This window comes from Perissodus microlepis, chromosome 11 (assembly GCF_051167445.1).
Source record: "Perissodus microlepis isolate ML-2025 ecotype Zambia chromosome 11, ASM5116744v1, whole genome shotgun sequence".
NCBI classification, from domain to species: domain Eukaryota; kingdom Metazoa; phylum Chordata; class Actinopteri; order Cichliformes; family Cichlidae; genus Perissodus; species Perissodus microlepis.
In genome coordinates this window covers 17091214-17113422 of record NC_140471.1, presented here as the reverse complement: position 1 = coordinate 17113422, position 22209 = coordinate 17091214, and the positions used below count along the sequence as shown (strand labels likewise).

The 22209-nt window shown below is 41.9% G+C and overlaps 1 protein-coding gene across 2 annotated transcripts in view; it reads right to left on the bottom strand.

Moving 5' to 3' along the window:
• zfpm2a (zinc finger protein, FOG family member 2a) overlaps nucleotides 1–22209 on the bottom strand; it is a 121878-nt gene that overhangs the window by 51987 nt on the left and 47682 nt on the right. For both annotated transcript variants that reach the window (XM_084942744.1, XM_084942745.1), the window contains exon 4: nucleotides 13189–13313. In XM_084942744.1, the coding sequence (XP_084798870.1) occupies nucleotides 13189–13313 (125 nt within the window). The remainder of the gene's footprint in view (nucleotides 1–13188; nucleotides 13314–22209) is intronic.

The window sequence follows — 22209 nt, the reverse complement described above, 5'->3', positions numbered from 1 at the left end:
ACACCCATCACTGTGCGCATGTGCCTTTATTTGGCTGGCCGCTATCATGGCGCCGCTATGGGAAATAAATATTTTCTCATTTAAATCACCTTTTATCCTGCTGACTGGACTGTAAGCATCAAAGTTCATGTGCTGCATTAGCTATTACTTACTGCGCTCCATTGAAATACACATGGGGTCTGTATTTATACTGACTATGGGTGGCATTGCATGATTACTGTATGTTCAGTTGCTTTTATTAAGCCACAATATGAAGAGACTGATGACTGGCTGCTCTGGATGTTGATTGGGAAGCAATGCTAAATTACAAATAGCACATCTACACCCTATTCTGTTTATTTTTAAACGAATCTGCGTCTTGCTCAATCAGAGGGGATAGGAGTGAAGAATAGAGATTCAGAAGGGTGGGTGGGGTAGAGGGGACACATCAATTCTCTATTCTTCAAGACCTTCAGGCATGTTGAGGTGCTTCAACTCTAAAGCCAAATAGTTTAGTGTAAGCTGTACCTGCCCTGAAGACAAGCAACCCCCTTTCTCCAGCTCTCCCTTCTCATCCTTCATTTCTTTCATTACATTTTCTTTTCTTTCGTGTCACTGGCTTCCTTTCCTTTCCTTTCCTTTCCTTTCCTTTCCTTTCCTTTCCTTTCCTCCCATCTCCTACCCCACTTTCCTTTAACATCAGCATGTCGCCCGCCCTCATCACATACTGTATATAAAACGTCTTCACTTCCCCAGCCCTTCAGCATCAAAACTACAATGTCTCCAACTTTCTTTGTAGTGGCGAACGTGTAATTCAACTTCACGAGTAAATGCGCGTGTGCTGCCGTAACTCCGTATTATGCATATGTCTCGAGAACTATTTGAAGATGTAAACAAGGAAAAGTGGAATTTGTAATGCATGTGCTCCGGGACTTAATCATGTCTTGGAGGTAGGGCTCACATATACACACACACGTGTACTCCTTGTGTTTGGCTTTGGTCAGGGGACAGAACAGCCCTGTCGCTTCACTACTCACTGTTTGAATTACTCAAAAATTTCCCATTTGAATTCAATTGGCAAGGACTTGTTTGATCTTTTGCATGTGAGTTAGGTCTGACTCCCCGAGCAGCAAGAAGCTGTGTGAGGGAACATAATAGAGAACCTGGAGCCAGTAATGTTCACCTGTATGGATATTACCAAGGCCCCTGGGGGTCAAGGTGGCAGGTGGCATATTCTCTGGACAGATCCACCTCTTTCTCTGTTGGGAATAAACATGCGGATGGGGGGATTTCTTCAAAGAGGAAGAAAAGGGGAACTCGGGAGTCAATCTGTCAATGGGGTCACAACAAATCCCTGCTCTCATAACCACACATGGAAGACTAGGATCAGTCAGAGGCAGCAAATAAAGACAAACAATAAAATAGTAGGCTTGAACGAAGCCCCTGACTTTAGATAAACCCTCGTGCCCCCCTTTAGGTACTGGATTTTAATATTCTTTTGAACTCCCCTCTCTTCTCTGGTGGAGTTATAAATTTCATGATGCATTAGCTTAGCATCTACTGTATGTGATTTTATATTTCAGAAGTCTCTTTCATTCTGTGCGGCCGAATCGCCTCCTGATTGGTAAAGTGAGGTTTCTCTATATCTGAGTGTACCAAATAATAACTATAATAAGCAGAAGGGAAAACGCAATAAAAAATGAGCGGAGATTAAGAATCAAGTGAAGAAACACAAGCCTCACTAACTTTGTTCTAACAGTGAACACAAAGAACAAAGGTATCTGAGATTTGCATACAACCTGATCACCTGCACGCTGCCGCAGTGTTCAATAGTTTGATCCTTACATGCACTCGAGAGAAACGACGTCTCACTGTAAAAAAACAACAATATTTACACCAAGTTGAGTACATAAGATAAAGATGATGAACTTGCCCTTCACTAAATGCATTAGACGTGAACTCTCTTATCAGAGTCTCAGCACACGGACTGTTAAAAGAGAGGTTTCTCGAGCTGGAAATGGTCTTTGTTACCCAATTAGTTTGCTGACGACCCCGCGGTATAATATTTCTGCTTTGACAGCCTCATACGCGTCCATCTAATGAGGAGCTGCTGGACCAACAGGGAGAGAATGGACACTAGCCAGACCTTTATTTCCTCTACTACCTATCAGTTTTCCTATCTAACCTTTCATTGTTGGTTTTTTTTGCTCTTCTTTTCATTTTTTTTGTCAGAAGAGTTGGATTTTTCTGCTTGGTTACTCATCCGCCCAGTCATTTTGACAGGGCTTCGTTTTTTGGTAGGCCCCGAGCCAACCAGGCTGAAGATCAGGGGGCTAAGGCCAGGACAGGGGACGGCGAGGACTTATCAAGGTCTACCAGCAGGGGTTTGCCTCCCTGTAGGGTGTCCGTCTTTTCTCTAAAGGAGGTGAAGCAACTGAGCCTCTGTGTTTCCTCCACTTCCCCTGCCAATTTGACCAAGAGGAAAGAGAAGAGAAAGGAAGCAGTTTGTTTTGAATAATGTATGATTTCAGAGTCTCGTTATCCTCGCCTTCTAACAAGGAGCTCAAACTAAAACCTCCTTAAAAAGGGACAACAAGGATATAATTTCTACAATTATAACTGTTGGAGGGACTGGCCAGCCATCAGCAACTGCCATCAAACCTCAGTTTGAACTCACTTAGTACTGGAATACCAAGAGGACTATCAGGGGCTTGCAAATGGAAACAATCGAGGATTATCTCCAGCACTTCACAGGAAAGTTGTTTCAACATATCACAAGTTACAGCCATGACAGTGACAGATGGCAAAGCAGCTGGCACCACTCAACTTTGTTCCATGATTCTTTCTTTTTCCTCCTTCCTTCTTGTTCTTTGTCTTGCGCCTTTGCTGCAATGGAGGTCTGTTGTGTATTGAAGTGTTGGATAATCATTCATTTGGGAAGACATATTGCGCACTGTAAAACAAGGCGATATGTGTGAAGCCAGGGACTTCTGAGCTTCACTGTCGATGCCTGGCCGACTATTCTGTAAAGACTGGAAATCAGTCTTGTTTACTTGCTGGGTACTTGCTTTAAAGCAGGGTACATCTCAGGTAAAGAAGCATCTCCCTAAATCTGCTACAAGCAGTCGTTCAAATTCAGAAAACTCTCGAGATAAGTGTGTAAATGATAGTGAATGACTTATGCTATCCCAAATGGAACAGTTGTTCATGAATGTTAATGTTCATATCAAGCTGTTTGTGTGTGGTTACGACATACAGACACCACAAGCATGCAGATACTACAACTCCACAGTGTGACAGTTTGATATCCAGACAGTGCTTCCCTGATGGGCCACTGGAAGACAGCAAACACCCAGAGAGCTGCGAGGAAGGACATGGATACCCAGCTCACCCCTGAGCCCTGCGGGTGTGAAAAGTGGCCCCCCAGGACCTGGAGCTTCACTGGTCCTTTGAGTATCACTGATGCCTGCTCTGCTGCACGGAACGGTGACTGAGCAGGCTCTTCGAGGATGACAGCTACCTGTCTATGCATTACAGCTGCAGTATGCAGTTATAGCAGAGCAATCACATCTGGATTGTCTGCGAGGATGAAGTCATGCCATTACGTAGAATGTAATGTTTTTAAGCGTGAGACCTGGAGAACAGTCGAAATCAATTTCTGCTGTGTTTTAACTTTAAACCAAATGCCAAAAAAGGACAGGACAGAATGAGGAATTTGTTTTGTGCAATGATCTGTCGGGAATTAAAATCCCAAAACATGGATGTTCTTGAACCCACACATATACATCTGCAGGTTAATAGTTTCAGAGAAACATTTATTAATGTGACAGCCACGAGACAGAGGAGACGGTATATTAGTCCTTTGCTTGAAATAAAGCACCACTTCAGTTCATCATGCAACATCCTACTTAAATAATATCACTCAGTCAATATTAGCACATGGTCTTCTGAGTGATGAATCACTTAACATTACATATTGTTACTAGCAGAACAGTAAACAGTAAAAAGTGCCTTTCAGAAAGAAATCCTGCACTTTTCCTGCGCTGTAAAATAGGTCTTATCAGCATGGACAGTAGAGATTGTTTCTACCTTTGTGTGTGTGCAAAATGTGCCCCTGGTTTTCTACTTTGCAAATAACAATTATAATGAGCTTGAAACAGTTTAAACTTTAACCCCAAGGTAATCGAAGCACTCAGGGCAGTGACCCCCGAAACTGGGCAAGTGGCTCCAGCACATCCCAGGAGCGACATCTGAGATCTCTGCCCAGAAGAGCGCAGTCCTAGGACCAGCAAATATACTGTGCAGGACCCTCAAGCTCCCAGGCCTCTGGTAGAAGACCTGAATTTGAAAGATTAAGACTGCGTAGCGTATGCGTGTACAGGGGTGTGAAATCACTTTTTCACACAGGGCCATGTAGGCTTGGATTTTTCCCCCGCTTAATAATAAACACCTTCATTTAGAAACTGCAAATTTAGTGTTTACTTGTGTTGTCTTTGCCTAAACACTTTATCGCGCCAATGTATGTCTGTTCCCTCTTAGATCCAATCAATCGATCTGTATAAAACTTGGATAGAACTGTAAAAACCGTCAATGGTACCAGAACTATCAAAATCAATAATGCTTTTTTGAGCGATGAGTATTATGTGTAGAGGCTGATCTCAAAACAAATGGCAACATTACGTGCGTGTTATGTGTACACTGTTGTTGCACTTTGGGGTCACTTTTAATGTGTTGTGATGCGTATCTGTAAATGAGTGTTCCACAAATAGTAACCCTAAAACTATGTGTTTATTAGCCATTTGTATGTCGTTCCGCCTTTTTTGCCACCTGACTTTTTACAGTGATATAATGAAGATTAAAAAGAATACAATGATCAATCAACACACTTGCCTGTGTTTTAATTCATAAGCAAAGCACACTGGGCCTGGCAAAAACTGCCCGCACAGTAGGTTTTTGCTAGCATATATAACTGCATTTCATCCAATGAATCATTTTTTCTTAATTTTCTAAATTAGATTACATGCTAATAATACTTCTGTACTGTAATACCACTTGTAAGACTATTAAAAACAGATGCCTCCACTGTGTGGTGTAATAAAAAGTATGACTTTTCCCTCTGGAACAGTGGTAGTAACATTAAGGCACTCTTAATTTGCAAACTGAGGTGGTAGCTGATATTGAAGTTAAAGAATATGAGAAAAACATATTCCAGCAGCTTCTGCGGTAACTCCAACAAAGCAATAATCTATTCAGACATAAAAAAAAGACTTTTTACCATTTCAAAACCAGATGTGCTATATTTGTTGAAATGCACCTCCACCAAAAGTAGAATAAATTATGCTGCAAATGGATCTGTGTTTTGAGGAAGTCGCAGTATCCTTGGCATGTTTGAGGGAGCCATGCAGCCATTAAAGCGAGCACAAAGCAAATCACTGAGTCCTGCTCTGCTTATCAGGGGACCTGCCATATCAGTTTGGGTAGTTGTGTTGTGATGTAAAGACAGCAAAATGTCAGGTTCACTTGTAGATCAAGTCAACCATGTATTATCTCGCAAACAGAGGAGCTCAGCTGTGGCCATAATAGCTCTGACTAGCTGACTGACTGAGTGCTTCACGGCTAATGCATGGAGCTGTGGGCGGCAATGAGTTCCAGCAAAGCACAAAGAAAGTTTGAAAGTAGAGCCTTGGAAACATATAAATAATAGGAAAAAAACCCACACCAAAAAACAATGGTTGTGTGTTTTTTCTGCCACTGCCTGCAACCAATTCTGCATTCTGCATTTGACTCACAAGCAGACATCAATGTCATGTTGATCTGTGTTAAAAAGCCCCGATTTAAAAAGCTACTTCAATGGAACGAGCTTGGATGTTTGGTCCTTTTCATGTAAGAACATGAAAACCATTGATAATGCCATCGATAAATATATGGATGACATTGAGCAAGGGAAAACAGGCCAGATAATTACCATTCTACCCATCTGAAGAGACCCCAGCCCTGATATTGGTTTAAACCCAAGAAATAATTGATGCATGCAATCACAAATTGGTTCTCCGCCTAAAATTTGGGCCCATTATTTCATTAGATGAAGCCACATTCTCCGTGCCAAAATTATTTGTGTGTCCAACACAGAAATTCAAATCCTGTTAGTCCCGATAATGTCGGCCGTTTCACAAACCATATCCAAGACAGTGTGACTTTCAGATAGAAAGTGCCGGCCACCTTTAAATGCAAACATAAATGACTTCTGATTCTTTTTCTTATTTTTTTTTAATAGTTTGTTTGTTTGTGTGCATGCATATCTGAGGCTGCGTGTGAATGTGTGTATGTGATTTAGCAGCTAAGCTACAGAGAGGTCCTATCCTGGGGTGCCTTCTTGCATATGTAATTGGATGTTACTGTAAATAATTGCCTGGGCATGTGCCAGTGTGATGATGGTGATGATTTGTATGTGTGTGTGTTTGTGTACGTGTGTCGGCTCATGTGTGAGTGTATGTGTGTAGAACACGCGTGCATCATTCTGTATGTTTGTGGGACTTTGCACGTATGTGTGTGTGTGTGTGTGTGTGTGCGTCTGCATACGTGTGTGTGCGAGCGCATCTGCCCCATCCGTACTCCACTCTCAAGTCCCACTGATTCTCCTTTCCAGCCATGTTGAATCCTCTTTTCCTTATCAGGCGAGCCCAGGCCTGCATCAGGCTCTCCTTGCTATGACAGAGGCTACAACAATAGGCCTGCGATACCGCTGCTTAGCGCTGCGTTTCGGAGGGGAAACCTGCCACGGGCGCAGATTAACTACAACACACACACACACACAAAATAGATTGCAGCCTCCAAAACAAAACATTTTTCAGAATGCCTCCTCTTGATTAATGAAGCAATGACAAGAAGAAAAATATAATTTCTGAAACAGAAAAATCCACCACCACTTGTTAAAGTTTAGGGGTAGCTAACAATAAACATATTGGAGGGAGAGGGTGGGCAAAAGGGGTGAGATAAATGGCTTGAGTGATGGGCTGAATAATTTCAGGAGCATTTTTTTTTGCTTCTTTTTTTTTTTGTTTGGTTGCACAGCCACATATTCCTACCCTTGTACTAAATTACACAATAATCACACTCCATCGGTTGACAGCCTCTGCCTCTCTCTGTCCCAGGTGAAAATTAGGACAGTATCTTGACATTTTTGCTCTTCTGTAGTTACAAGCTAAAGCTCTCTGTTCACAGCCAAAAGTGGCGCGCAGTCTCCGGCGCATGCACGCGCCCTCCCACACACCAGCACATTCACAAACGCGCAAACGCTATGACCTAAACGCACACACACACACACACACTCAAGTGCACTCAAACATGGCACCATGTGTAAGCGCACAGGCATTAAACGCTATGTTCTCATACAATCTTTTTAAAACTAAAATATGATTTTTGACCCGGATTCAGTGTGAGACTTGACACCAGCGGACATAAAAGAATTAATTAAGACTTCGTTTTGTGCCTCTAACAGCTCTAAATGACAGAATAAGGCAAAAGAAAGAGTAATAGAAGTTGTCTTGCTCGCACTTAATAGTTCTCCAATGCTAGCTGTTTCCTTGAGGTGCTTTTAATCTAGAGGTTAAAAAGAACAATTCCACCAAGGCTCAGATATTGCAGATATACATACGAAACACTGTATCAGAATGATTCCAATGATGTATGTTTCAAGGGTAACATTATAACATCGGGCTCTATTCTTGTTGTGCTTAATTAGCCTGTAGCGCTTATTGACTTTTATAATGTCCTTGTTGCCTGCAGTCTTTGAAATCGTTCTCTTTGTATTAAGGACCTTGTATGAAACAGAGATTACAGTAGCAGATATGTTTGTATCATAAACCTAAGCTCACAGCATACGACAATATTAAGATAGAAAGCAAGATTAAAAAGAAAAAAAAACACAACTCCCCGACAGATCTTAAACTTTAATTAGGCGAGTCTTATGCATTTTAATTACTGTGTAATTTGTACTAAAAGGCCCTCAAAACACATAAAGAGCAGAATTCTATTGAATCCAGACTCATTACAGTTGCACCTTGACTAAGCCCCAGTAATTAGCATTGGTATGGCATTGTACAAGAGGCGGCAACACCCTCATCAACACACATTTACAACAGAGCTCTAAATCTGCTGCTCATTAATAGCCTGCCTCCCAATCAATTATTAACACCTACAATGGAAGCCAGGCTCACCGGGGCCAGGCCTCTTACTCCAGGCAAACCGTGGGCCACCTTCTCCTCCCGGTTCTGTCCAGCATAGGTAATTACCGCTTTTAAAGACACCTGCTACTCAATAGCTTCGACCCAGACTGTTAATTTAGCCCCCCGATTGCAGACATTTATGTCTGAGTGTCACTATTAATTTGCGTTAATTTGGAGAGTGTGAGAAAGCCGGGTGGAGGCGTTGTCGGCAGGCGGCTGAATGTGCTCGTCGCTCACCTGCACCAGGGCTGCGGCTGTAATTGGAGTCTAATGGTCTGATTGATCAGTGAGAGAAGTGAGGGATGAGACGGCGCTCTGGCAGCTTCATCAGTCAGAGAGAGAGGAGAGAGGAGGAGAGGAGGAGGAAGAGGAACAGAGCGGGCAAAGCAGCTAACAACAGGAGCTCTGAGCCAACTCTCGGCTGCTTTATTCTTTTTTAGATTATTTCTCCTGTTTTACTTTTTGTCCATTACTCAGTTTGACCCCTTCCGCTTCTGCCTTCACTTGTTTTGCAATGGTGCAAATTTTGGTATCGATCTGATACCAAGCAAATACAGGGCCAGTATTTCCGAGACCAATACCAATACGGATACTTTTAACCTAAAAGACAGCTTGTAGAGGAGAGCAGCGTGTCATGATTTATAAGATGAATCAGTCACCACTCAATCACTGTGAATTTCCACAATGTTCACTTAGCACAACAAAACACACCTTTCAGCTTTTCATGCATTCTGAAATGGAAATGAAATAGATGTAATTCAGACGTTCTTCATACCTGATTTTTGATATCTTTATATTTTTTATTCCAAATACATAATGCATTTAACACAATTCAGTGAGCTGCATATTTGAACTTAGTGGAGAGACACAAAGTATTGATCGTATCGCGCATCGATCCAATATCAGTACCAACATTGGTATCGGTACTATCGATATTTGGATCAATCCGTCCACCTCTACTTTGCAGTGTCCTGTCTGATGCTTAGTTCACAGGCCAGACTATCATCTGTCTTGCAGTGCAGTTTAACCATCATAATAAAACCATATGATATTTTTTAAAAATATCAAATAAAATAATAACTGGTTCTATATTTGGGTTCAACTTAATACAGCCTGCAAGTGATCTAAGAGTGATACAAGAAAACATTTAACAGTGTTTAACACAGTGCAGTGTGATTGTGTTAACAGGTCTGCAACAGCAATAACTACAACTCCAGTCCCTCATGCCAAGCTGAGCCCCTGGGGTCTACAAACCTGCCACGGCCGACCCATCAGCTGTGAAATCTGCTTTCCTCTTTGATAAACGGTCGAGATGTGACCCTATCTCTGTCCTGCAGATGCCCAGATTTCCTGTCACGCTTTTCCCTTCTGTTTTTTCCTGCTATTTCTCCCTCTGACTCGCTCTCTTTCTCTCTCTCGCTCCCCCTTTCATTCTTTCTTTCTAGCTCTCTTTCCTGGCGTGCCTGGACAACTGCATGAAACGCTCCACTCGCTGTTCTTCCTCAGCATCATCCATCACTCTGCTCAGCTATTGAGGCCTGTCGTGCACGAGCCACCAAACGCACATAGACTCCCACGCCATAGGCACAGGCAGCTCGGCCAGCTCCAGCGCCAGTTCCCATGTGCGTCCACGAGGGACCATTACACCCCCCCCCACGCCCCACTTAAATGGCTCTTCATGTGCCCAAAGTGCTCATCTTTCTGTCCAGATTAATGCAAACACATCTTATATTCACTGTATTTTCATTATTTACTGTAAGCCACTTTAAGGAGTCATTGCACTTTAGTCCCGCTCTGGGCGTCATGCCAAGGATTGAGAAACGGACCTACGAGCCCACCGTACGCTGCGGCTCGACAAAAATAGCTTGACCTCTAAAAAGTCATACCTTAAGTGACGCGTGTGGACGATGGAATAAAATATGTTTGATTTTAGAGCGGCTCTATCAATATCTCACTAGCGGGTCATGTGTTTCAAGCATCAGAGAGGTGTCACTCCTGCCACATACCTGACTGCCTTCGGGTAATTCATTCACCTCTATGGTTTCAGAAAAATCTAAGAGAGTAAAAGGAGATTTAATAGTGTATGGAGGTCACACTTCATGAGAATGACTGAGTGTGGCTTCTAGCTGCGGTAGAGATCCACGAAGCAATAAGGCTTTATTTCTACCTCAAACGCATTCTACCCCCTTCTGACCCTGCTTTGCAGCACTGGCCACCCTGACGTGCATCAAAACTAGCCGGCCTCTTTTACCCCCTCCCTCCCCTTTCTCTTCTCCCTCCCCTCACACTTACATTTGTTATTTCAACTTTTCTCGCTCCAGGTGAGGCATCAGAGATTTGATCCTGTCTAGATGTTTTAAGATTTGCACAGCTCTCGTGCCTCCTACTGAAATAACTGAGATAAATGCAGCCCTGCGTGCAGGGACGTTTCCAAAGGCTGCTCGTTTAACAATGCAGCGGCTCGATAAGTAGAAGCTTGAATTGAAAGTAAAGAAATAAACTTAGGGTACTGTAAATGAGACCAATCCCTTGTGAAGTGCAAAATACTACAATTTTTGAGTTTCTGGCTCATTCTGCACCAAGAAAAAAGAGAAAAAAAGGAAAAACTAAAGTAAAAAGTTACACTGAACCCTAAAAGGAGGCTTGGTAAAACAAAACATGCCAGCTGGGTTGACCTAGCCTTTAATGAGAGATAGTGAGAAGCTGCTAACAGCCAGTACCCCATTTGAGAGATGAAACTTAGCAGAGGAGGAGGGCAAGTAGCAAAAGCATTGAAAGGGCTCCCATGAGAATAGACACACATGAGATCCTTAAAGGCAACGCGCAAGAGCTTCTTCCTCTGCTTTTAATTGCGATAGAGGTTTGGCATATTCTGTAACCCCTCCACAGCCTATTACAGGTGATGACCAGCACCTGCTCGCTTAAAAAAAAACCAACAACCTAAGGAGCGTCTGTACAGCAGTGATGAATTCCTCAGAGGGTAGTTCGTTAAGAACTTCTCATTCTAGCCAAGAGCAACAATCAGTTTATGCATCTTGTTCAGCAGCGAGTCTGATGAATGTGTAAAGTTTTTATCTGCTGGAAAAGCTCAACTAGCAAACAATTCAAGAAGATGCTTTATATGACGTCACTCGATGAGTCTGGAGGCGGGTCATTTGAGGGACAGTTGAAGGTTGATTTTGGATGCCTTTCAGTGAAATTCATGCAGCAGCTCATCGAGAAATATATGGAGTGTGTTACTTTGGAAGGCAACTTGAGGTGTTACTCTGTCAAATCACTTTTCCGCCCAAGGATAACTGGCTTTACCCTGAGAGAAGCCATATTTCATGGATATAATACGGCCTGAGTTATTTAAAGCCACTGATGACTTCAAAACCATGAGGGGGGCTTAGAAAGCAGTCAAAAGTGTTCCGAAAATGATTTAATAAAGTTATGCGTTTAAGGAATCTGGGAGAATGGATGGCATGGCCTCTGAGTCTGAAATCCTCCTAGACTTATTCTTGTGTTTTTTTTCTCCTTTTAAACAAGATGAATGTAAGGCTGGTTTTGACTTTAATAGGAATTTCTTAATTAATCCAAATGCAGAATGGAATATCAAACCCACGGAGGGCTTGTCCCTCCACCAGAGCAGCAGGTCAACACGAGTCTCTGCTGGGATCTCCGAAACAAGAGATATAAAGCTGCTGTGCGCAGAGTAACATCAAACATAATGGGCTGTGACTTCACTCAACTGAAGCCTGGACTGAGCTCCAAATCCACCAATTAAAATGTTTTGTCATAAAATATGCAGATTAAAGGGGTAAAACAGATGCACTTCAAAGGCTTATGTTGGGGGCCAGTTGGATCCCAAAAGAGTCACCTCGGTAGGTTTGAATGTCAGGGGAGATGCCATTAATACGGGCTTAGGTGTAAAACTTTCTAGTGATCAAGTCCCCATGGCTGCTAAGGGCAAAGTTTGACTAAATTTAGTGACCTAAGTTTAATCATGACATGACTCAACAATAAGAAAACAGGCTTTTACTGCAAACAAGTAGCATTTGGGTTAGGGGTTAGTCGCTTTAGTTCACTATAGAGCCCTCAATGGATTTTTACAAAAATAACAATAATGCATTGTAAAGTATGCATCATTTTAAATGGCTCAGAAAGCCTATAAAATATATCATACAGTTTTGTTTAGCCAAATCTGGATATGAAATACAATTATTATTTAAGTCAGCATGACTATAGTGAAAATAGTTGGTTGTAGTCACTCATTCTTGGTAAAATTACATCTATTCTGCTAATCTTGGATAAACCATATTCCAAAAAGGAGAAAAAGCCACTGCGCACTCGTTGGCTAATGACATGTCAATCATAAATCAAAGCTTCAAAAACAGAGAAACCAATGGGCGGCTACATCCAGCTTTTATACTGTCTGTGGTTGCAAAGCGGCTTGCAGATCACCTAATCTGCCTCCACTTCAGCTAAGCTTGACTTTGCGTCCTGACTAAATAAATGCTCTCTTCAATCTAATGTACAGCAAAATCTAGTAGGTAGCTAAAAATCTTGATTGTCAGATGACAACTGGCCCAGCTTTAATGTGGTACTGAAGCCCAGTCTTGTTTTTATCGCTTTCAACGACTGTTTTGTTTATATTTCACCGTAGGTACCAGAATGCCTTTGTTGCATCACTTTTTGATTATTGAAATGTTCCCTTTCCCTTCTAAACAAAAGCACACAAAGATCCCTGAAGTGTTGAGACACTGACATTTTGAATAGAGAGCAGAGCTGACTCACTGTTTTCTTTTAGGACTCTGGAACAGTGAGCCTGATCCCATTTAATTAAAATTTATTTGACACTTTATCTTCATTTCACTTCTTAAATCATACTTTTATTTTATAATATAGACTGTACTATCATTTTAGTGAGTTCTGCTCATATTTTAAGGATGCTTTACAGCTAAATGTTTAACGTTTTAGAGTAGTTGGCCAAACAAGAACTTACCAGTGTAGAGTTGTCAGTGCTCATTTCAATCTTCCCCTCAAAGGGTCCCCATGTTGTCCCCAAAGGGAGCTGCTGCCGGCTGTGGATACGACGCTCACCATCTTTAAGGAATGCGTCCAGCTCTCCTGAAAAAACACACCAGACGCCAAAGCAGTCAGCCATAATGCTCTATATGGTGCACAAGTTCTACATCAAGTCACAGCTATGTTCATTCATTCTTATTTTGGTTTAAACCTACATGTGCAATCCTTTTACTCCCTCAAAAAAACAGGAAAAAAAAAGTGGAGGTTAAAATCCAAGCAGCTTCAAAGTGGATAAGCAAATCAAGCGAGCATCCATCTGATGGTGTTCCTCAGACACATGGTGTGCTAACCCTACTTGAAAGGTGTCTTGTGTAGAGATAATCTCTGTGAGACACTGCAGGCTTACTGGCTGGTGAGAGCAGCGAGTGGCAGCCCTATTTCTGTTGTTCCGGGAAGGCAGGACCCTTGTTAGTGCTGTGCAGATCTTCAGTTAATTAACAGTGGAAACGGATAGCACTGTTAGTACTACCAGCACTCATCCCCCCAACCACCCAGCTATCTTATCTCTTAGATTCAGTGTACTCTTTTTGACGTGGTGATTAATCAAACAGTTATGATAAAACTCATGGCAGGCTGTGACATAGTTTACAGAGGAGGATGTTTCTCTGAGTGTGTGTTGCAAAGAGAAAGTATGCAGCTCTTAACTAGTTGCCTTGACAATTCTGAGAAGTGCTGCTGGATTCAAACATCTGTAGCAACATTTGGTCTCGCTTTATAGTCTCCATGGACACGAGAAGTTCAAATAATGTTCTTATCAGGCGTGAGTCATGTTTCAGAACTTCTTTAAATAAGACTGAGGTGACCTTTGGGAAGTGCAAATTCAGGTCAGCTTCAGGCCATCAGCATGAAGCAAACCTGGTAAATATACCCCAGTGTGTCCGGACGAGTGATCATAATGCGTGTTATTAATATACAAACAGAACTCTACATGTGTTGTTAACACTGTGTCTCATAACCTGTTTGTTAACACATGAGGCTAAAAGGTATTCGGGGCATTTGGTTCACGATGAATGGGTTGAAATGATCAGTGAACTTTACGATGTGTATGGGGTATAATGACCTATTCAGCCCTGTTCTACTCTGTAAATATCAACCATGTATCAGTGGCCGGCTATGGTGCTCCACCGTTAGGGCTCTATGGAAATGTGTGCTTATGTGAAGCTTTGCATGCATAAACATGACTGAAACATCGGGCTCGTGTTACTGCCCACTAGAAAATCATGCCTTGGCGATCATATATTCATCAAGAACAGTCGCAGCTGTGGCATTAAAAAGCTAAACGTCACCTCTGATTAAAAAAAAATCACTCCCCAGACCAAACCTCTGTTATAAGATTGAAACAGATGCCCTGGACATTTACTTATACTTATGAAATTGACCGTATAAAAACAAGATAATCTGGACTACATTATCTCATTCTCACCCTCCCTCTGTATCCTCTGCCCCCCCCCTCTCCTCCCTTGTTCCTGCTGTTGCATGCTGTCCTCCTGGTGCTGCAGTGGAAGGTGGGTAAGCTCATTACAGAGAAATAATTAAACATTGGTGCACAGCTGGTCGTCATCACTGAGAGCAACAGCCACCGCTTGATGCATTCTGTTTGTCCTCAGATAAGACCCACGGCCTTTAACCGCTTGGATGCAAGTTCCTGTTTAGCCCCGCTTGACACAGCTCAAGCCATCCCCAGCCAACAACTCTGATTCCTTTCTCCTTCTCTTTCTCTTCTCTGGGTGGATGGATGGGGGGGGGGTGATTGGAGTAAAAAGTAAAAAAGAAAAAAAAGGGGGTAACGGGTAGCGTTAGGTGTGAGAAAGAGGAGGGGGGTAAAGAGGGTACGATTCAATTTGTGCGGTTTGTGGTCCACCATGTTTAGGTGCCAGTTGTGTGCATCTTACACCAAATGTTGCCTGAGGACCTTGGCTCACAGATGGCTTGTCACATCTGTTGCAGATACTAGTGGAAGATCTCCACAAAAACACCCATGGATGAATAATGAGTCCCCTTCATGGGCTGTCTGTGTCTCTATGGGCATTTACAGGTTTGTGAATGTTGCAAGGCAAAAAAAAAGAAAATAAACTAAAATAAATAAATAAATAAATAAATAAGTTATATTGACAGATGTGTTCTGTCATCAACTACTAGCTGCTGACAACTTTTGTAATTACGGTTGCATAAACTCTTTATGTCACAGTGATAATTCAATTTCTTACGAGCCCCCAAATCCCAACTCTATTACCTATACTCATTACAAATAAATTTAGAACAAATACAGAAGTCACACTGTTTAACCCGTCAAACTGCGAGCGGCAGACTGAACTAAGAGGAAAGCTCATAATGGGCTATTAGGAGATTTAACAAACCCAGCGCCTATGTTCTCTCTCTTCAGTGTTTTCCTCATCATCCAATTCTCAAATGCCACACACTTGGCAAAACATGAGCTCGTGATGAGGCTCGAGAGCCCCCCCCCCCCTCCGAATCCCCAACCAAAACCTCACCACAACCTTTATCCACAACCACCACCACCCCCACCCAACCACCACCCCACCCTCGATAAGATCATCATCTGTCGCTAGACTCTAGGGTCTGTTCCTGCACTCCACAGATACTTGGCAGACCAATGAATGTCCCTTTGTGTGGAGAGATCTTCCTCAGATAGCACCCAAGATGCTCCACACTGGCATCTGTTTGTTTTTTTTGTTTTTTTAATGTGTGCATGTGTGTCCTGTCTTTCTTTTCTGCTCTGGTGCAAAGAAATGGGGAACCTTGTCTCCCTCTCTCCCATCTCCGGTGTACGACTGAATGCTAATGAGTTTCTCAGTGGCAGGATGCCAGCCTGCTATGATGTGAAGAATAAATGGGTGTGGACCATTGACAGACAGAGGTGAACTGCCACTTTCTACTTTTGAATAATGTTATTACATCTAATGAAACTCTTTTCAACAATCCCTTAACATGCAATTCACCTTTTTTTTAGTTCTCCATTATGTTGGGGAAAATGATCTTATTCCACCACCTGACAATTTCACATTTGCATTACATTCTGTATTAGCTTGTTACAGATCTTTATTACAGCTATACGACGTTCACAGAGGTTAATACATTCGAAACGAAAGCTGTGTTTTATAGGGCTGCGCTAGGGGTGTGAGGATAAGCATGGACTGGCAGTAAGTGTTACGCTGAATATGAAAGATTGCGTATATTGATATTGTATCAATAATACCCATGTGATAAATTTGTAAATTATTCTTTTTGTGTGGTTTTGTATAGTTATGGATTGTCTCATACCTTCTGTGTATCTGTATTTGGTTTTTAATCAATTTGACAAAAAAAGATACAGATATGATTATTTTTGATTTTCTTTAAATTTGCTGACTATGATAACCTGATATAGTGACAGGCTTAGGGTGCACTGATTTCCACTAGTTTGTCCACTGCAGTCTTGGGTAGGCTATGTAATTCTTGCATATCACTTTATAAATACTTCCTCCTACTATGTTTGATTGCATAGTGCTTATTTTATTTGATATGATATTTGTTATGTGAGTTTTACATGTTTAAAATTAATCTTTTTTGTGTAACTCTACAAGATTACAACAGGTTTGACTTACAAATTACAGGAGTATTTCCCTAGAGTGATCTGGGCCCACTTGTCTCTTTGGAGGGAGGAGGATCTGAAATTCAATCCAAGTTTGTGTTTTTCATGATTACTTTTAAGAATTTCTTCCTAGATTGGAGGGGACACACTTCCATGATGGTCATGTACACATCTACAGGGCAGGATGGAGAGGTTACCAGTCAGATGGGTGACTGGTTTACAGGGGGATTCTGGACCAACAGTGTTTGTGATTTTCTTTGTGAAAACACTAAAATAACTAAACATCCCTTAAGAAGAGCTACAGATAGTTCAAAAGACTTGAGGAATCACTGCGGCTGTGCTAGTGACCCAGTGTTTTTTTCCTTTAATTTGTCATCTGTCCATAATTCAAGGCTCCAACTGAAATATTCATCCACCCTATACTTTAAAATTCAATGACTGATTCGCATTTTAGTACAAATGTTTCTATTAATGCACAAGACATTCAGACCTGAATTTTCTTAATATAATTTCTGGCCTGGAGTGGGGCCTCTGCTAATGGTCAGAAATGACAAATGACATCATCATCATCTCGCTGAAGCATATTAACATTTGTTAAAGAACCGGAATCCGCTCGAGGTATTTTCCATGTGAATTTAACTTCTGTAACTAGTTCAAAGAACAAACTTACTTTGAGGAAAAGAAATTACCCGCAGCACTAAAATAGCCTTTCCAGTCTCTGGTCTACTTCACCTTTATCCAGTTAGTGTGAGTATATTAACAGTAAAGGCAGATGTTGCGGGAAAAACAAGGAACGACAGAGTCGAAACAAGAGGGGAAACTGTGCTTGAGCGCCACACAGCAGGCGATCCTTCTTGATATCAAGCAGCGCCTCTGAATCAAGGCAAACAAATGGCTGCTGTTCAAAGTTCAATAACCTGTGCGTGGCAATTCACAGATGTCCCACTGAATCCAAGTCATCTCCACTGATAGGCCATGCTATAGAGCCAGCAAATGGGCTATAAATTAATATACCATGAGAGCGGCATATGGGGTGAAATGGAACGCAGTGTATCAGTTCAACAAAAGGTGCCACATCTTTAAAGCAGATATGTGATATGAAATTTTACAGCTGAAGGAGAAATGTCACAGAGCTTTGATAAGAGAGCAATGAACTTTCTCCCCCCTCCTACCCAAACCCTATTATCAGGTCCAAGTGAGCAAAATGCATCATTTATAACCCAGAGCCCACACTATTATCTTTGAAAAAGGCACTTGTGTTAACACAACTGCGGACCCCCACCACCAGCAGCACCACCTCGTCTTCCCCTGTCCTCACCCCGCCCCTCCGCCCTCCCCAAACCCGCCCTAACCCTGCCTACATGTGGCCGCGCTTGGCCTTGAGCAGCGGGGAGAACGTTTGCTGGGGAGCAAGTTTCCAGGCAACCACATGAGTTTGGCCACAGCGGGAGGGGGGGTGGGAGTGTGGAGGGGGTGAAGGAGAGAGGGCTTAGTAGGGGGGATTCACCCCTTCAGGTCAGGCTTGTTTTCAGGCAGTGGATGGCTTGAGGGGAAAGAGTTAAACAAGCCAAAGGGATTAGGGCATTTTAGCTGTGACACTCCACACAGGCTGAGCAGGGGGCTAGGGGGTGGCTGTGGAGGTCGTTTGGATGGAAGTCTCCGAGCCTCTAGTTGTTGATACATGCAACAATGCCCATGAAGCACCGTTTTTTAAAAAGACAGATGTAATTATGGGTGTTTCAACTCAGTCTCCTGATAAGACGACTGATTGCACACATTATGCTTTTTACAATATCCGCTCTAAAACCTAACCTGACTTAGATTTAGGCTGCGCCAAATAATTATGTTTAAGGTGAGGCAGCTAGCACACATTGTTAAGGCTGGGGAGAGGTTTTGTTTAAAATAAAGAGAGCATCTTATCTGCTTTCTTACTGTTTTTGCCTTTTAGGGTAGACCGAGTTACAGCTGAAAAAGAGGGACAGTCGAAAAACCTCAAATAATTGTACATGTGCAACAAGTCAGATCAGTCATTTTTGCCCTGCACATGAGCATGCTGTTTGAATGTGGGAAATCTGAAGTAGGCAAGCGTCCATGTAAGTAAGGTAAGTATTTCATGTCACCCTGTCATTTTCATGTGGTTTTTTTCACTGTTTAACTTGAAGTGGGATCATTGTCATCTTCATTCTGTGCTTTAAAGGCTAACATATGTCATGCCGTGGTGTCATTCAAGGTTAATGGACAATTAAGAGTAATGTGCAGTGTGGCCAGCTGGCTAAAAACGAGATGCAATTTCTCAACTGTACCTGTGGTAGAATCCAATTGCGTTGAATAGTGTTTAGTTGAATTGTTTATCATTGCTGGTTAAAAGTCATACATGTGGTTGAATGTAAAAATCGCTGATTGAAGCCAGAACCACATATGCCACCACTGTGAATGACTTAAGTGACAGCCTAATTCAGTAGATGAGTGAATTACTGTTATTTTTAATGGTTTAGTAGGCTATTGTTATGTGGTTGTAGCCTCCAGTGTTATTATTACTGTTTGCAATTGCTCTTTAAATGAATAAGTTTAAAAAGTTGCTCAATAGAAAGAAAATAATGAATTGAAATACAATTAAATATTTGTGCGTATGCAATTCCTGTTCAGCATTTTACAAATTACTGTTGCTCAATAAATACAATTAATTAAAATCATATATTTTTTTGTTGACTTCAGTTTTTTAAAGGCTTTTTTATTTGCGCTGAATTGCTTAGGTAGCATTGTGGATGAGTGTTTCAAGAGCACCATGCTACTGCTTTATGTGTACCCAGCATGGATACACTTAAAACATCCATGCACTTTGGAAACCATAAACTACTTAAGGATATTGTTATTTAATGTTACCTTTGTAGTGTAGGAAGGAAGGAAACATCATATGAAAATTAAACTTGTTTTCATTCGCTAGCTTTGGTGTGGTAGTACCAAAAGTAAAATGAGTACCAACTGCATTCAGTCTACCTCAAGTTTATGGCTATAGGTAGCATCCAGTTAGCATAGCTTGTCATAAAGATGGAAAGCAGAGCAAAATCTAGCCAGCTGCTTCAAGGTGGATTTAGTTTAGTTCAGTTTTCCCAAATAGTTTTTTCCCTGTTTCCAGGCTCCATGGTAACCTGTAACCATAGACTGTATGTAAAAAGTGGACATAGACTTAGCTTGGTTAGCAATTGGCATCTGTAGACTTTCTAGCTGTATCGCACAGATACAGATACCTGCTAGTTAGTAAGTCACACTCAAAATAGTCTTTTGTTTGTGAGAATTTCACATAGCAAAACTGAAGCACGGCCTCTTGGACAGGGTTAGTGCAGCTATTCATTTGTGTTCAGATTGCATGACAATGTATCTAGTGGTCTAGTTCGATGACTCGAAATAACTGAGGTGAAGCTTTCAGAACAGATGCCAGCTGTATCCACCTATGTTGGCCCCTAGTACTGAAAACGGTTTTGTCTCTTTTACTGAGAGAAATATCTTTAAGTCTTAATATAAAAAAGTTAAGAAAAAAGTCTGGGGGATTGGTTTGTTTTTGGAGGTGGCCTCTAGTGGCCAAGTGAAGAAATGCACTCTGTTTGGAACTTGAGCTTTGTGTTGAGCTTTCAGCCACGGAGGTAGCCACTTTATTGCAAGTTGTGGAAGTAATCCTAGGGATACCGGACATAGTGTTTATGTGGGGATCCAAGACTAAGGGTCTTTTCATACTCATGATTTTTGATATCGTTTTTAAACTGCAGCAATTAAAACAACAAAGAAAAAGGGAACGTTTAGAAAAGTATAGCGGCATGTGTGCACACACTCACTCACACACACAAAAGTTTCAGTCTTCTAGTACATTATCAACACAGAGACTGGTGTTTGGTGTCATTGAACAATTGAAATATACCAGCTGTCAAGCACGCCGTCTCATCAAAAGCCAGGCGAAGTTAGCAGGAGGCTGGCTGACAACAATCTCTGAGACATCCATCTTTAGAGAAGCAGTGCAATTTCTATTGATAGCATGTAAAGCGAGACGGGAAAACTTAAAGAATGACTGTCCTCGCGCAGAGATATCGCCGTATCGCCGACAACATCTAGAGGACACACACCACTCATGCTGGAATCTGATTATTTTAAATGCTTTTCTTTAAAATTTCAGAACCATCAAAAGGACATTACTCTACCTGAGTGTGTCAGGACGGATGAGTAAGTGATTGTATGTGAATAGGGAATGCACGCACTCGAGACAGAAGGATAACAAGATTTTAGGAGCAGAAGAAAGATGCTGTTCTGTTGGTTCAGTCTTGTCACAAACCGTGTCATAAAGAGTTATACTTTTCCATAACTATAAGTGGAGATTGCTTTCAAAAATATGGCTGTGTAAAAAAATACTTTAACAACTTTTTTTGTTAGCAAGGAAAACAAGTAAACATTGCTACCTTCTTGATATTCTGCAGTTAATTGACAAGGATGCTATTTTTAAAGTACTCCTGAATCTCCTCCCAAGTCAATTACCAGCCTGCAACTTCCCCTGAGTAACAGGGAATTCAGTTTTTTCTTTTTCCTGGGTGACCTAGTTGTCTTTTGTGAGTAGGTTTTAGCCGGAGCAGTTTGACAGTCAACAGATAAGATGGATTAAGCTTTTTTTTTTTTCATCCAGTTTTGATGTGAACAGCGTAAAAGCGGGTTAAATCATTGAGTTTCAGGAGTATTTTTAAATGCCTGGAGATAGCGCGATAAAGGAGCTAAACCTAAGACTTGGGCCGGGAAGGTCAAGGTCGCGGCTTTGGAGAGCAGCTACCCGGCGACGGGGGCTGGGTTTCGTCTCTCTCGGAGCGGGCTGAGCGCTGGAGCCGAGCCCACCTCTCATCACTCCCAGAAAAGCTACACGGAAAGGAGTGAAACAAAATCCGGCGAGAGCTCGACGGGCGGCATCAAAGAGCAGCGCACCCTTGCCTCGTGTGGGTGTGCAGAAGGGGAGCGTGTGTGTGTGTGTGAGTGAGAGTGGAGATGTGTGTATCTGTGAATGTGTGTGTTAGAGGGGTATGGGGAGGGGTAGCTCCTCTTTGCATTTTGTGTGCATGCATGAATGAGGTGTTATAGTGTGTGTGTGTGTGTGTCTGTGTGAGCACTGTAAAATATCATTCCTCCATGAGCAACTAGCTCCATAATTATGTTTTGATTATTTGCGAATGCTAAAATAAAACGGCAATTAATCTGCTGATGTAAAACAGAAAATAGAAGTGCGACGCACATATTAAACAACCCAGTTTACAGCGATATTAAAAATAAAAATCACATTTTGTGAATATCATTTGTTCAATGTTCCCCCCCCCCAAC